Source organism: Hyperolius riggenbachi, chromosome 10 (genome assembly GCF_040937935.1).
Source record: "Hyperolius riggenbachi isolate aHypRig1 chromosome 10, aHypRig1.pri, whole genome shotgun sequence".
Classification (NCBI taxonomy): Eukaryota; Metazoa; Chordata; class Amphibia; order Anura; family Hyperoliidae; genus Hyperolius; species Hyperolius riggenbachi.
Window position 1 is genome coordinate 87,625,754 of NC_090655.1, and position 15,155 is coordinate 87,640,908.

The 15,155-nt window shown below is 42.7% G+C and overlaps 1 protein-coding gene across 9 annotated transcripts in view; it reads left to right on the forward strand.

Annotated features, from left to right (window-relative positions):
• Window positions 1–15,155, forward strand: part of FAM13C (family with sequence similarity 13 member C) — a 508,143-nt gene that overhangs the window by 241,796 nt on the left and 251,192 nt on the right. For all 9 annotated transcript variants that reach the window (XR_011024565.1, XR_011024563.1, XR_011024566.1 and 6 more), the window contains one exon: window positions 6,095–6,151. Coding sequence is in view for 3 of the 9 variants with exons in the window: in XM_068258692.1 (XP_068114793.1) it covers window positions 6,095–6,151 (57 nt within the window). In the remaining 6 variants the exon portion in view is untranslated. The remainder of the gene's footprint in view (window positions 1–6,094; window positions 6,152–15,155) is intronic.

Genomic DNA, 15,155 nt, shown 5'->3' on the forward strand with positions numbered 1-15,155 from the left:
TTAAGAAAATTATAACAAAAGCCATGGAGGCAACAAAAAGGTGAATCTGAAATGTACAGTTACATTTGCTTTTATAAAGCATATTCGTTATTAAGGTTAAGTTACTTGTAGCATTAAGGGCAGATGTGGAGATGTCAATGTAAAGGCTCCAAACGGCTGGCATTCCAGATCCCCAAGATACGACCCCTGAGAAGACCAACAGCCAGGGAACAGTGACGGGTAGCTTAGCCTTGAGTTTATAGAAGACTGCTCCTTTGAAATCGGCTATTTTCACGCAGTAGTAGAAACAAAGGCAGGTAGAGCACCAGAGACTGGACAGGGCCAGTGATGATGTAAGAGCGAATGTTACATTAATTACCCACTGTTGAAGGGCAGCTTCTGGGAATATGCAATATGTGATCTCAGTAAAGTCATTTGTTATTTGGAGAAAGATGTTGGAAATGCTAATTCCATTGATGATAAGATTGCAAGGATTAAGGTCACGGGTCTTCAGCCACTCCAGAAAGTGAACTGCCAAGATGAAGGCGTTTCCTGTAAGGCCTGTAAAAAGCAGTATAATGTGGACAGCAATATCGGTGATGGTTATGCTATCCATTGTAAGGATACGTCTCTGATGGGATTCCAATGTTCAAAAGCGTTTCCTCTCTCTGGTTTCTGAAGAACTGATGTATTATTTTTCTTGAAACAATGACACCAATGCACATCAAGATGTGAGACTTGGTTGTTAGTCCAGTATGTTGAGTTAGGTTCAGGTTTTTTTCTTTTTGGCCAACAATCTTCTGTTGCAGTTAAAGGAATCAATTAATCCTATGTGCTCTCTACTGTTTGTATTTCTCAAAGGGAGGAAACGTATTAATGCTTTTGTTTCTGTTTAAGCAAATCCTAATAACTCTTGCTATAAACATAAACTGTCACAGACAAAAACAATATATTTGCAAGTCACTCCAGTAGATGTAAATAATTTTTCTCTACATCTCCATTACAAATTATGTAGATTGCCCTTGTCATAGTTTCTCTAGTAGTGGACAGCTGCTTTGACGGAATACTTGCGTGCAATGAGGAGGCAAATTGTAGATTTGTATATATAGCCTTTTGTAGCTCTATTTTACCCTAGTATAGAGTGGAGGTTTCAGGTTTCCCGCCTATCTCATGAGCCCTTGAGGGAAGGACACTTTCTGGCCCCAGTCTACTGAACAGGAAGATCATAATCTACATCAATTTTTTGATTTTTGTAGGCACCAATCAGAAATTCAGAGTTTACAAAAATAAGTTTGTAAAGGACACACAAATTATTACCAGGTCATCTACAGTACATCTCACTGGCCCAAACTCACAGAAATTATATAAAATAAACCCTTTCCAAAATTGGTTTGAGGGGTGTGTATCCACCTTTTAAACTTCATACGGTTTATGTACAGCCTGGGTCCTTACAGGTTGTGCTGGAAATATAGTCACAGTTGCAACAATCGACACATCAGTACCCATTTAGGTCTTAAAATTACCATCCATCCCTTTCTTAATAGAACTAGCACTTGGTTTTAAAGAGACCCTGAGCAGAGGTGTAAATTAAAAATTTGAACTTAACTGGGCTTCCTCCAGCCCCCCATAGCTTGCAAGGTCCCCCAGCATTCTTTGTCCCTTCCATGGTCCCGCTGTCAGCTCCGGTAATCCAGTGACTTCGGCTGAAATCGGGCATGCTTGCACCTGGTGCGCCATCATGCCAGTCGCCATAAGTGTCCTGTGCATGCATAGTTCAGTCTTAAGAGAATCCCACAGGACGCTTACGGCAATGGCGTGATGACGTGCCGTATGTGTATGTGCGACTTTAGCCAAAGTCGCCGGATTACTGGAGCCCCCAGCGGGGTCATGGAAGGGACCAAGAAGATGTGTGTGTGGTGTGTGTGTGTGTGGGGGGGGGGGGGATGGGGGCTGTATAAAGCCCCAGGTAAGTCCAGATTTTCAATTTTCTGCCTCTGCCAAGGGTCCCTTTAAAGGGAACCTAAACTGAGGATATGGATTTGTCCTTTTAAAATAATACCAGTTGCCTGACTCTCCTGCTGATCCTGTGTCTCAAACACTTTTAGCCACAGCCCCTCAACAAGCATGCAGATCAGGTGCTCTGACTGAAGTCAGACTGGATTAGCTGCATGCTTGTTTCAGGTGCGTTATTCAGCCACTACTGCCAAAGAGAGGTTAGCAGGACTGACAAGCAACTGATATTGTTTAAAAGGAAACATCCATATCCCTCTCCATTAAGGTTCCCTTTAGCTGTATTGTCACCATAAAAATCAAATTTCAACAGCAACTAGTCTGTGTATTAAGTGATAAAGATGCTAATCCTGCAATCAAAACTTTTTCTGCTGTTATGGTTTGTAGTTATCACATACATTAGGAGCACTGGCCCTAGTGCCAAATAGTGCCAAAGCGTTTAAAGGAATACTTAAGTCATTTAAAGAAAATGACTTTTACTCACCTGGGGCTCCCCTCAGCCCCCTGCAGCTGAACGGTGCCCTCGCCATGTCCCTCCGATGCGGCTGGTCTCGCCAGCGGCCACTTCCGGTTTGGCTGTCACCGGCCGACAGGCTGTGAACGCGGCTGATTATCCGCGTCCCCGGACGCAATAGCGCCTTCTACAATGCTATTGCGTCCGGGGACGCGGATAATCAGCCGCGTTCACAGCCTGTCGGCCGGTGACGGCCAAACCGCAAGTGGCCGCCGGCGAGACCAGCCGCATCGGAGGGACACGGCGAGGGCACCGTTCAGCTGCAGGGGGCTGAGGGGAGCCCCAGGTGAGTAAAAGTCATTTTTTTTAAATGACTTAAGTATTCCTTTAATGCTGGGAGCTCTTTTTGTCTATAATATATTCCTCCTCTTCCATTTATTTCGCTGCTTATTAGAAACACCCTCTGATTACTTGTGTTTACAAGCAAGGCTGAGGTGACTCAGTGATTGGATGAGTAAATAAAAAAAGACAGTGCAGTTGTTAGTATACACCTCAGTGGTAGTGTCTGAAGACTCTGGGAGAAGGGCAGCTAATGAATACACAATGAGCAAGAGAAGGAAGGGGGGAAAACAAGAGTTAGGGAGGATAGGATGTCAGCATTAGCTTGGCAAGATGTCCACTGCCTAGAATAGGATTTTCTGCTTTTCCTTTATAAAATTCACAGGAATCATTACGTGGTCAGTGCAATACATCTGTTATGTAAGTAGAAGTAGCATTTATCTACTTATATAGGTGTTTTTTTATTTCTAGGTTAGCATGAGTGTCGCTTGTTCTTTAAGAATTCTAAGACTAAGTATAGTATGCTCTGTGGTGCCCCCTCCTACAGCTGTCACCCGAGGCCTCTGCCTGTGTGATGAGGGTCTACCTACTGACTGTGATTAATGGATCCAAAATGATTTGTGATTATTGAAAGTGCATAGCCTTTGAGGAAGCAGACCTCTGAGCTGTGACGAGTGCATCAGGCAATGGTTACACCGTCCTGATTTTTACTTTTAAGCAAACTGAACACTATTCAAAGGTTAAATAATTGCCTTGTGGTAAATCGAGCTCTAACTACAGAACTGTTGGGAGGAGGAGCAGCCAAAAACTGTCCCATATCACAGTCATATATAAATATATACATTTTATGTGCAATTTTTCACCGCCAGGTTTTTATTATAGCAATGGGGTATCAGTATTGCTGGAATCCATAGCATTCGCTTGCTTTACTTATACGTATTTGCTTTACTTCTTTACTTGCTTTACTTCTTGTACATACTGCCAGGGGCAAACCCAGGGTTTTCATGGTGGAGGGGTTCCTGAATGGTCTCCTTCAGCCAAGTACAATACAGTATAATAATATGGTAGGATAGATATTTCCTAAATGTCCGATCTGCTCCCGATCAACAACGGGATTGATCAGGAGCAGTTTGGATACAGATAATAATGAGGACAGCCGACATTGCTAATGAAGGGGAAAGTGAAGCATTCACACAGCTGGGCACAGGGCTGTGCTCATACCTGGCTCTGTTAAGTTCCCCAGAGCTTCTCCATTCTCTGTACACACACTGCTGCACCATCCAAAGTCAACTGTAGCAGGGAAAGAAAGGGGGCGGTGCTGTGAGCTGCAGGATACCTGCATATATTCTGGTGTCTTAACTTGTGCCTGTCCCCAGAAACTGCACCGGCCCTGGTCTGAGTGGGGATTCTGAGCAGCTGTAATCCCACCCTGTGTTTGCCTATGATTGCAAATCATCCAAGTCTTTGCAATCATAGGCAAACACAGGGTCTTCGTATACATACACACATTGTGCATGTGAAACAACTTGTTACTTATTTGCATTCCAATAGCTAATCACTTCTCAAAAACTGATCATGGTTTCCTATTAGAATAACTAAGTACAAAAATAAGTATATAGATGTCAAAGTCATTAAATGCTCAGGGCAAGTAGGGAGCTGTGAAGCTGAAATCCAGCTTTGCTCTGTTTGAAGTCTGCTCTCACTAACCGAGAACAAGAATGTAAAAGACAGAATTTTAATTGCACACAGAATGTTAATATGAATAATCTAATGCTCAGTCTCTTGACTGCAGAAATCGCTTGTTGCCAAATGGGTCATTTCATGTAAAACTGATTTTAGGTTTGTGTGAGTGCCAATTGTCGTCTGGAAAGAGCTTGTATGTCTTATGGCTCCAATGGGTTCTTGTAGCGTCCACTCACCCAGCCCGAATAGGGGAAAAAAAGGGCATAGGAGCCCTTATGGGTAAAAACTGCACAGCCAGAGGTGCCTATTATAAAAGCCGCAATTAGCGGCAAGCAATGGAAATTTGGGCTCATAGTGGCAGACGCCACTATCGGGCGCCTCAATTTACCTTCTTTGCCGCAAATCGCGGCTTTTGTAATGCGCCAAAGTTAATTTGTGCACCCAGAGGCACCTGATCATAGAAGCCGGGAGTTTGTGGAAATGCAAATTGTGGCATTGCATAGTGGGCGCTGAGCGTGCTTGCTGAAAATCGGCCGCCTCGTGTGCTCAAATTTACCTTCTTTGCCGCATATAGCGGCTTTGCGCCACGGGAGGTGGGGGTGGTGGTATAAGGTGTTTTAGGGTTAGCCACCAGGGGGGGGTTGTCTTAGGGTTAGGCATTGGTAGAGGAAGGGTTCTGTTCCAGTTTAGGGTTAGGTTTAGCCATAGTAAAATATTGTTAAACATTTCTGATATTTTACTATCGGAATCCAGCAGTAGAATATCTTAGCGATATTCTACTGGCGGCAATACCCTGTGCCCTTTTTTCCAGGCGCCTTTATTTTGTGTATGCTTCTCTGCTTGCTGTATTTTCCACTTTTAAATTCAGATATAAGCCCTGGCGCCCAAAACTACTGCTAGTTGTAGCCATCAACTACAACTATTCTTCCAGTGTAGTAGCTATCTGATGGGCTACTATCTGCTACGGGTGCGAAACCCACCGCTTGGGTGCCCAATGAATAATACTTTACACAGGCATCCATTAGTCACCTGCCGATCCCTGGGGCCAAACGACTTGATTCATCTTCACTGGCTTCTTTTCACATATGAATTAGAAAGCATGGTGTCTGCACTACGGTGGACACTGCATACAATAATTGGGCCCAGCATGGACCTCATACCCCATGCTCTTCACCACTACTATTACCTCTGTTGTGGAGCCATCACTGAAGCCTGCAGCCTCCCTGGAGTATCCAAGCAATGGAGGTACAGTAGCTGCAGAGACTGATACATGCCTCCAGTTGCTGTAGGTCCATTTCACAGTTATGTCTTCGGTCACTTTGTCCAACTGCTGTTCCAATTTTAATGTGTATGCTTGAACTACAGCTAAAACTTTTTCTTTTACATGGATTGAGAAAAGGTTATGCTGGCATTCTATCTGTCTTCTTATGTCCTGGTATCAGTTGTAATGGTCAGAGGAAGGGAATACTACTAAATGGGGAACTAAACAGAAAGAAAAACCTGTCAGAAGTTATAACTTCTTTATCACTCTGTCTAAAGTTAAAATAAAAGTTTTGCTTGAACTTTCTCTTTATTAAAATGAATTTAAATAGCTATATATTCATATACTCTTCTTTTGCCTTCCTTAAGGAACGAATGTGAATCCCCTTCCTTCCATGAGGACCAAACTATCTCTTCTAAGCTCAGGTGAGATGCGCATATTTTACTTTATATTTTATATTTAGGGAGGATTTAATAAAATAGGGCTGTCACATAACGATGCTATTGTCAGAAAGGCTAATGATTTAATACTAGAACATTTCTAATTTATGGGACTGTAAAGGTGGCCATTAACGATACAATTCTTTGTATGATCGATTCCCAATCATTCACATAATGAGTTTTTGGGTCAATTCCATTAATCTGATCGAATTGGATTGATAACTCTGATAGTGGGCCCAAATAATCAATATTATTATTGAACCGAAGAATGATCGTCCGAAGAATTGTATCGTTAATGGCCGCCTCAATGTAGATGTCATGTAAATAGACTGTGTACCTGTTCACAGTGACAGCGGTACAGAACAGAGCACACTGCTTTGCATTAAATCTAACCTGCTGCAGCCCTTTACTGACAGGGATGCACTACAGCCTGGCTGCAAATAGTGCTATATGTTAAAAATGTATTTGTCAGTCCCACTCCTATGTATTAAATGGGGTGGTAGTGCTTTGCACTGCATTGTGGCCGTCAGCCTTGCTGGCAGTATGAACCTAAGGATTAAAGAAGACCACAAGCCAGTCCCTTTTTAAAGGACCACTATTGCGAAAATTGCTAAGCTTTAAATTCATGTAAAAGCATACAAATAAGAAGTACATTTCTTCCTGAGTAAAATGAGGCATAAATTACTTTTCTCCTATGTTGCTGTCACTTGCAGTGGGTAGTAAAAGTCTGGCGGAACCAACAGGTTTTGGACTAACCCATCTTCTCACGGGGGATTCTCAGGGTTTTATTTCTTTTCAAAAGTACTTAGTGAATGGCAGTTGCACCATTTAAGTGTTCAGCAGGCAGTGACGATGGGCAGCATCTTTGAATAAATGCTTTTGAGGAAATGTCCCTATAAACAATAAAGGCCATGCTGTGACCCCCCCATGAAGAGATGGCCAAGTCCAAAACCTTTCAATTCTGTCAGATTTCTACTACCTACTGTAAACAGGCGCATAGCAGAAAATCAATGTATGCCTCATTTTACACTGGAAGACAACTACTTATCTGTATGTGTTTACATGTATTTTAAATTTTACAGTTTCACGATAGTGATACTTTAAGAAGGAGCTCAGAGATGGGAGGTGTGTGTGTGTTATATTAATGAGCCATGGACAAAATTATAAAAGTATAATCAAAGTATGTTTTTTTGCGCCTTTAAATCTTGATGTCAGCATCTGGTTTGAGGTATTGGGCCAATCAGAAAAGTTATGTTAATTTCAAGACCTGTATATAAAGGGAACCTGCAGTGACAACAATATGGAAGGAGTCATTGCTGACTTTTTTGAAAAATGAAGTTGCTTGGAAGTCATGCTGATCCTTTGTCTGTAATAGCCTTTGCATCAGCCATGTAGAGTTGTATGCAGATGGAGCGTTTTGACTCTGCTTTGGGGTACCTTCAAAGCGTTGCATGTTAAATGTGTGCAAGATCTACCGGACAGTAGAATGTTGATAACGTTACCGATATTCTACTATAGCTTACCCCAACCTAACTCTCACATTCTCACCTCTACCTAGGGCAGGGCTAGATTAAGGCCTCGTTCACATCATTTAGCGCAGATGGCTGTGCGATCGGAACGCAACGCGTCCAATCGCACGCCATCTGCGCTCCTATGCGCTGCGCTGCAGATCCCATTCATTACAATAAATGGGATCTGCGCTGCGATTCCCAAAAATGCCTGCAGTACGCGATAGCGCAATGATGGGAACGGTAGAAGGGCTGTCTATGCCCTTCTACCGTTCTTGCGTGTCGCACACTATACGCGCTGCCAAAATGCGCACGGCAGCGTGTATAGTCTGAACGGTGCCTTAACTACTAGCCGATCGTGTCACACCAATGGGCGTCAGCAGCCCCAGGACCACCTAACACCGATCGGCCTAAAGTCCTGGGGCCGGGATTTGCAGGAGATCACGTGCACCGATACGGGCACATCTCCGCTTGGATGACGGAGCTCCTCTCTGCCATCAGTCTCCCAGCGGCGACCGCTAGGAGACTGTTAGACGGCGAAACGTTTATTTAGTCTGTACATCGCTGCGATCTATGGCAGCACTGTACTGGGGACAGCTGTGTGACACGGCTGTCCCCTCTGGAGGCAGGAGAGCGATCCGGCCACAGCCTATGACAGGCGATCACGCTGAATGGCTAGCGGGAATTATAAAAAATAAATAAAATGCCATGATCCTAGCAGGGATCACAGCCCACCAACAGAAAGCTTTGTTGGTGGGCATAAAAGGGGGGAATCGCTGTGCTGAGTTGTACGGCCCTGCAGTGAGGCCTTAAAGCTGCAGTGGCCTATTTTGTAAAAAATGGCCTGGTCATTAGGGGGTTTAAGCTCATGGTCCTTAAGTGGTTAAATGCTTTGCTCACCTAGGCCAGCTTCCTTGTTGCTCTGCTTCCCTGACCAGCAGCCTGCAGATTTTGTTGCAGTTTGCATGCTTCTTGGAATCTGAACATTCCGAATCTGCCGCCAATGCGTATGGCTGTATCAGTTTTGAGCTGCATACAAATTGTAATAAAATTTGCATCAAGTCAGTAATATTAGCATCACACTGGCTCTAGTCCCGAACATAAGGGTGAGCCAACAGCTTTGGACCAAAACTAGCCAGCAATATCATGACACAAGCAAGAAATCCAATGGAAAGTGACATCAGGCGTAGCGACGAGCAAATAAAGCTTCATAACAAATAAGTTATAACTTGTTTACCTATTTATCAGTTTTGTTTTCTGGCAAAGGAGGTAAACCTGGCCACCCCATGCTGCTCGAGCCACTTTACATATCAGCCTTGCTCTTTGTACTGCTTTATTAAATGCGCCTGACAGGCCAATGTTGGCAGCAGTAACATAATGAATCATGTTTATTTTCTATTAAAACAATTTTAAACTTTCAAATGTGGGCTCTCCAAGCATCCCGCTGGCTTTGTTCCAGAGAGATGACTACTTTGAAGTCACAGGGATCTGTAGTGTGTGTGACAGCAACAGTTTCCCATGTAATATAATAATAGCTGTAATAAGCAGGATTTAGCAGTATTTATAGACTTATAAATAGCTTTAATATGGTTTGATGGCTTTGCTTGAAATTCCACTGGCTGGATACTTTTGTTGCCTGACGGTAATTGTGAGCCCATCACTCACCATCGCGGGAGCTCCGTTCAGCTTTCCTACCTAGAAATGAAATCATCTAGCGCTTATTTATGTGTTTAGTGAAGTAAAATAGGATTGATGCTCACGTGTTGAACTGTGCCCTGTTATATTTGATTGTAACAATTTATTGGAATACAAGCAGTACAAGCAGTATGTTTACTGGATTTATTATCTGGGATACTTGCCAAAGTATTTCAAGATAAAGATCATTATTCTAATTTGTAAGATATATGACTCCTATCATTCTGTAGTGAATTGCTGCAAAGTAAACAGGGGTAAGGAAGGCTGGGTAATATGTATAATTTGCAGGGCCAGCTGGGGCTCAATGGAAGCCAGTTAGAAAGAGTGGAAAGCAGTGCTTTAGTATTTAGATTGCATAGCATGTAAACGAATCACCAGGGATGATTCCGGACAGACTTTCAATTCTTGGACTAGACTTTGGCTTATTTAACACCAGAAATGATGATGCGTTTTGCAGGGCCTGCACGCTTCTTCAGGTCTTCAGACCCTGTACTATACAGCTGAAGAAGTGGCCAGGTCCTGCAAAACGCATCATCATTTCTGATGTCAAATAAATGTATTCTCTTAAACAGGGCTGTGAAGTCTGAGTCGAAGAGTCGGAGCAATTTTTGGCACCTGGAGTTGGAGTCGGTGGTTTCATAAACTGAGACGTCTAAATCGGATGATTTCTTTACCAAATCCACAGCCCTGGTAAGTATTAGACTAAGGAGTCGAAGAATCGAGGAGTCTGAGTCGGAGTAATTTTGGGTACGGAGTTGGAGTCAGTGGTTTCATAAACTGAGGAGTCGGATGATTTCTGGACCGACTCCACAGCCCTGCTCTTAAACCTCCAATCTGAGGAAAGACTGTTTCATTACCCACCTCCAGTTAATTACATTCTACTTTAGGGGCACCTCCTCTCATTTTGACTGCAACATACAGGGTATAAGATTATGCTAGCACTGCACCCAGATTTGCGAGCGTTGCCTGGTAACGTACAACACACAGTGCGTTATCCTGATGGAATGCGTTGCACCACACCACAAACCTGCCAGTGTGAAACCACCTTTGAAATATAATTACTGTCACAGACCGCAAGGCTGGTCTGCGGATGGGGTCAATCGATCGGCGTCAGAAATCCTCTCACACTGTCATTTTGCTCATCACGAAGCGTAAACCTGACTTCGCAGTTTGATAAACTGGCTCGTGGAGGGAGCGTTCAGACGCCAAAGGATTCACCACACACATACAATTCAAAGATCTGCCACCAAGCGGGTTACACAGCCCGCTACTGTAATTATGCTAATACTTCGAGAACGCTCTGTTGTAAGAATTTTAGAGTACAGATTCTCTAAGATTTTAAAGCAATCATGAACTGTATCATGACAGGTGGTAAGTATACATGATCAATGAGATGCTAAATATTACAGCCTGTATGCAAATTTAATAAAAATTGTATGCATCCTGGATTAGCCCAATTCCAAGTTGCATACTATAAGAAGAGCTATATTCTAATCTAGCTTCTTAGTGTGCAGCAATGAAGAATGTAGGAGAAACAGATATTATTAATCAGCCTCATGGCTAATGGCTCTCTGGGCTATTATACACCAACAGCTCTCTGGGCTATTATACACCAACAATACAACAACTTTATTCACAACTCGCATTACAGGCATAGGATGTAGTAAGACCGTTGCTAATAAAACACACTGCATGTCCTGTGGTTATATCTGGTAATGTATCTTACCTAATAGATATATATACAGTGGCTTGCAAAAGTATTCAGCCCCCTTGAAGTTTTCCACATTTTGTCACATTACTTCCACAAACATGAATCAATTTTATTGGAATTCCACATGAAAGACCAATACAAAGTGGTGTACACGTGAGAAGTGGAACGGAAATCATACATGATTCCAAACATTTTTTACAAATAAATAACGGCAAAGTGGGGTGTGCATAATTATTCAGCCCCCTGAGTCAACACTTTGTAGAACCACCTTTTGCTGCAATTACAGCTGCCAATCTTTTAGGATATGTCTCTACCAGCTTTGCACATCTAGAGACTGAAATCCTTGCCCATTCTTCTTTGCAAAAGAGCTCCAGCTCAGTCAGATTAGATGGACAGAGTTTGTGAATAGCCGTTTTCAGATCTTGCCACAGATTCTCGATTGGATTTAGATCTGGACTTTGACTGGGTCATTCTAACACATGGATAGGTTTTGTTTTAAACCATTCCATTGTTGCCCTGGCTTTATGTTTAGGGTCATTGTCCTGCTAGAAGGTGAACCTCCGCCCCAGTCTCAAGTCTTTTGCAGATTCCAAGAGGTTTTCTTCCAAGATTGCCATGTATTTGGCTCCATCCATCTTCCCATCAACTCTGACCAGCTTCCCTGTCCCTGCTGAAGAGAAGCACCCCCAGAGCATGATGCTGCCACCACCATATTTGGCAGTGGAGATGGTGCATTCTGAGTGATGTGCAGTGTTAGTTTTCCGCCACACATAGCGTTTTGCATTTTGGCCAAAAAGTTCAATTCTGGTCTCATCTGACCAGAGCACCTTCTTCCACATGTTTGCTGTGTCCCCCACATGGCTTGTGGCAAACTGCAAACGGGACTTCTTATGCTTTTCTATTAACAATGGCTTTCTTCTTGCCACTGTTCCATAAAGGCCAACTTTGTACAGTGCATGACAAATAGTTGTCCTATGAACAGAGTCTCCCACTTGAGCTGTAGATCTCTGCAGCTCGTCCAGAGTCACCATGGGCCTCTTGACTGCATTTCTGATCAGCGCTCTCCTTGTTCGGCCTGTGAGAGGTGGACGGCCTTGTCTTGGTCGGTTTACAGTTGTGCCATACTTCTTCCATTTCTGAATGATCGCTTGAACAGTGCTCCGTGGGATGTTCAAGGCTTTGGAAATCTTTTTGTAGCCTAAGCTTGCTTTAAATTTCTCAATAACTTTATCCCTGACCTGTCTGGCGTGTTCTTTGGACTTCATGGTGTTGTTGCTCCCAATATTCTCTTAGACAACCTCTGAGGCCGTCACAGAGCAGCTGTATTTGTACTGACATTAGATAACATACAGTTGCACTCTATTTAGTCGTTAGCACTCATCAGGCAATGTCTATGGGCAACTGACTGCACTCAGACCAAAGGGGGCTGAATAATTACGCACACCCTACTTTGCAGTTATTGATTTGTAAAAAATGTTTGGAATCCTGTATGATTTTCGTTCCACTTCTCACGTGTACACCACTGTGTATTGGTCTTTCACGTGGAATTCCAATACAACTGATTCATTTTTGTGGCAGTAATATGACAAAATGTGGAAAACTTCAAGGGGGCCGAATACTTTTGCAAGCTACTGTACATAATAGACTATAGACTTCCTGAATACACATTCCAACACATAAAATGTGCCTTAACTTTGCATTCATTTTGGAATTATTAATATCTCATTGACCATATGTATTGGTCAGCCTACGTGCCGTAGATTTTTACCACTGCATTGTTTCCCACTCTTATTAACTGGCCTCCCTTATGTCTCAGCAGTGCCCCAATAGGTTGTCGGTCCCTATAGGGGGCAGTTAGTGACAAGACTACCGTGTATGCTCTGTGAGGTGCTGCGCAAGATGACCACACTATAAAATTTTAAAAACGAAATAATGCATATTATCAGCTTTAGCCCCAGTTTCTTTTACAACGATCCACTACAGGATTGCTTTAAACCTAATTTTAAAAACCTTCCCAGATAGTATCGTTTATCAATACCAAAACAAGCAGTGTGAGAGATTAGCAGGTCCGGGTTAATCAGGCGGTGGTACTGAGGGGTGGATGTAGCTATTGTAATAGCAGGGGCACGGCTAAACGTTATGGATGGCAGCAGGAGCCAATCATAGTGCGGACCTGGGAGGGGTGCGGCCAGGGCATGATGGCAGATGCACCAATTGCGGCGAAGCATGGGAGCGGCAGTGACGGTGACGCGCGACGGACCAATCAAGATCATCCCACACGTAATATAGTTCCTAGTATGTTGTCCAGTCTCTTTGCCCCTGATGAGTCACGAGGCAGTGATGAAATTAATAGGGCGGAGACTAGAGATACTGGGAAGTCGGCGGTGAAGGTGTACCGCGGCCCCTGTCTGAATCTATGCGGTGGTTCCCGGGAACAAAGTGGCAGAACAGGAGAGAGGACCATCAGCCCAGCATAGGCAATGGGGGAGAGCCTGCCATTAAAACTCTATGTGCACATAACACCCAGGACCATGTGAGTGGCTTTTAATAATAAAGTTTTAAATTTTATACTGTGTCACGCTATGAGAAGCTCATTTCTTTGAGGTAATCTACTAATAAGGAGGAAGGAGGGATATGTAATATCTGAAGGGGATCACCTGTACCAGGACCCTGAAGCACCAAGGCTCCTGGATTCATGATTTCTCTGACCAGTCTAATAGTGGTCAGAGACGTCTGGTGAGTGTGTCTTTTATAAGGGTGTATCTGGTGGTGGACCTGAAGAGATTACCAATGATAGCAAGATACAGAAGGCTTAATATTTTAATGTATTTTTATGGACTGATGTGCTGAAGGACTTTTTATAACAGATGTGCGCTGAAACATTGTGTTTGACATCCCAGATAGTAGTCTGGTAAACATACTGTTTGTATTCCAATAAGTGGTATGATTAAATAGAACAACTGTAACAGCATACATGGTGACCCTGCAGTTTATTCTTGAACCCTCTTCAGGTTTATGTTACCGTGAAAAACCAAGGGCTGTTTTTCTTTGTTTTTTTTTAATCATTATTATGATTTTAGTGTAATCGCTTCTGGACCATGGTAATTGAAATATACGAACCGTTTATGGCTGCTTATTGCTGCAAAAAGAAAAAGTTGTATTTGTTTCCCTCTGTCTTGGAGAGGATCCTGTACAGGAAGTGAGGGGAAATTCTTACAGATGATGACACAGTCCAGCAGGAAAAATCCAAAAGTAGTTTTAACCCTTTAGTACATTATCCACAAATGAAAATAAAAATTACTCTTGGAATTGAGCTTTTAAAGCATTTATCAGAAAATGTTTGAAATAATACCTGGAGTTTTTTCTATTTACTACTTTTCACACAGCAGAGGGAGGGGCCTTCATTTACAAATCACTGCCATAATTGCAGGCATTTTTTTTTTTTTTTACTTCTTTGTGAAAATAATCCAGGATGAACTAATAAAAAAAAGATAAAAAACAGTTTGTCTACAGACAGAAGCTCCCATAGATGCTGCCTGCATACCTTCTCTAAACAGAAATCTGCTTACCAGCCTTCTGTTTCGAAATTACACCACTATGACCCCAGAAAGAGCATACAAAGGGTATCATTATACAATGTAAGCTCACAAGGACTGGGCTCTCTCCTCTACTGTTTCTTGTGGCTGTATATTTATAGTAGTAACTACGGTAAGTCCTACTTATTATTATTGATTTATAAAGCATCAACAGAATAATAAAGAAAACATGGGTTACATAATAATAAACAATGATACACCAAAATAGACATTGGTACATAATACAGAATTAGTAGACCTAGTAATTACAGTGACAAATCCTCCGGATCAACAGGGATATGTGAGGGAGCAGGCTGGTGTTGTACTTTATTTTCTGGTTGAACTCGATGTACGTATGTTTTCCATCCGTGTACAAGCCTAATTTTTCAGCATAAAAAATGTGCTGAAAAGTTTCTCCCTCGGCTTATATGCGAGTCAGTGGAGCAAAACAGATGGTGAAGCAAATTTTGGCACAAGGAGCGTAAGGATTGTGCACTAGT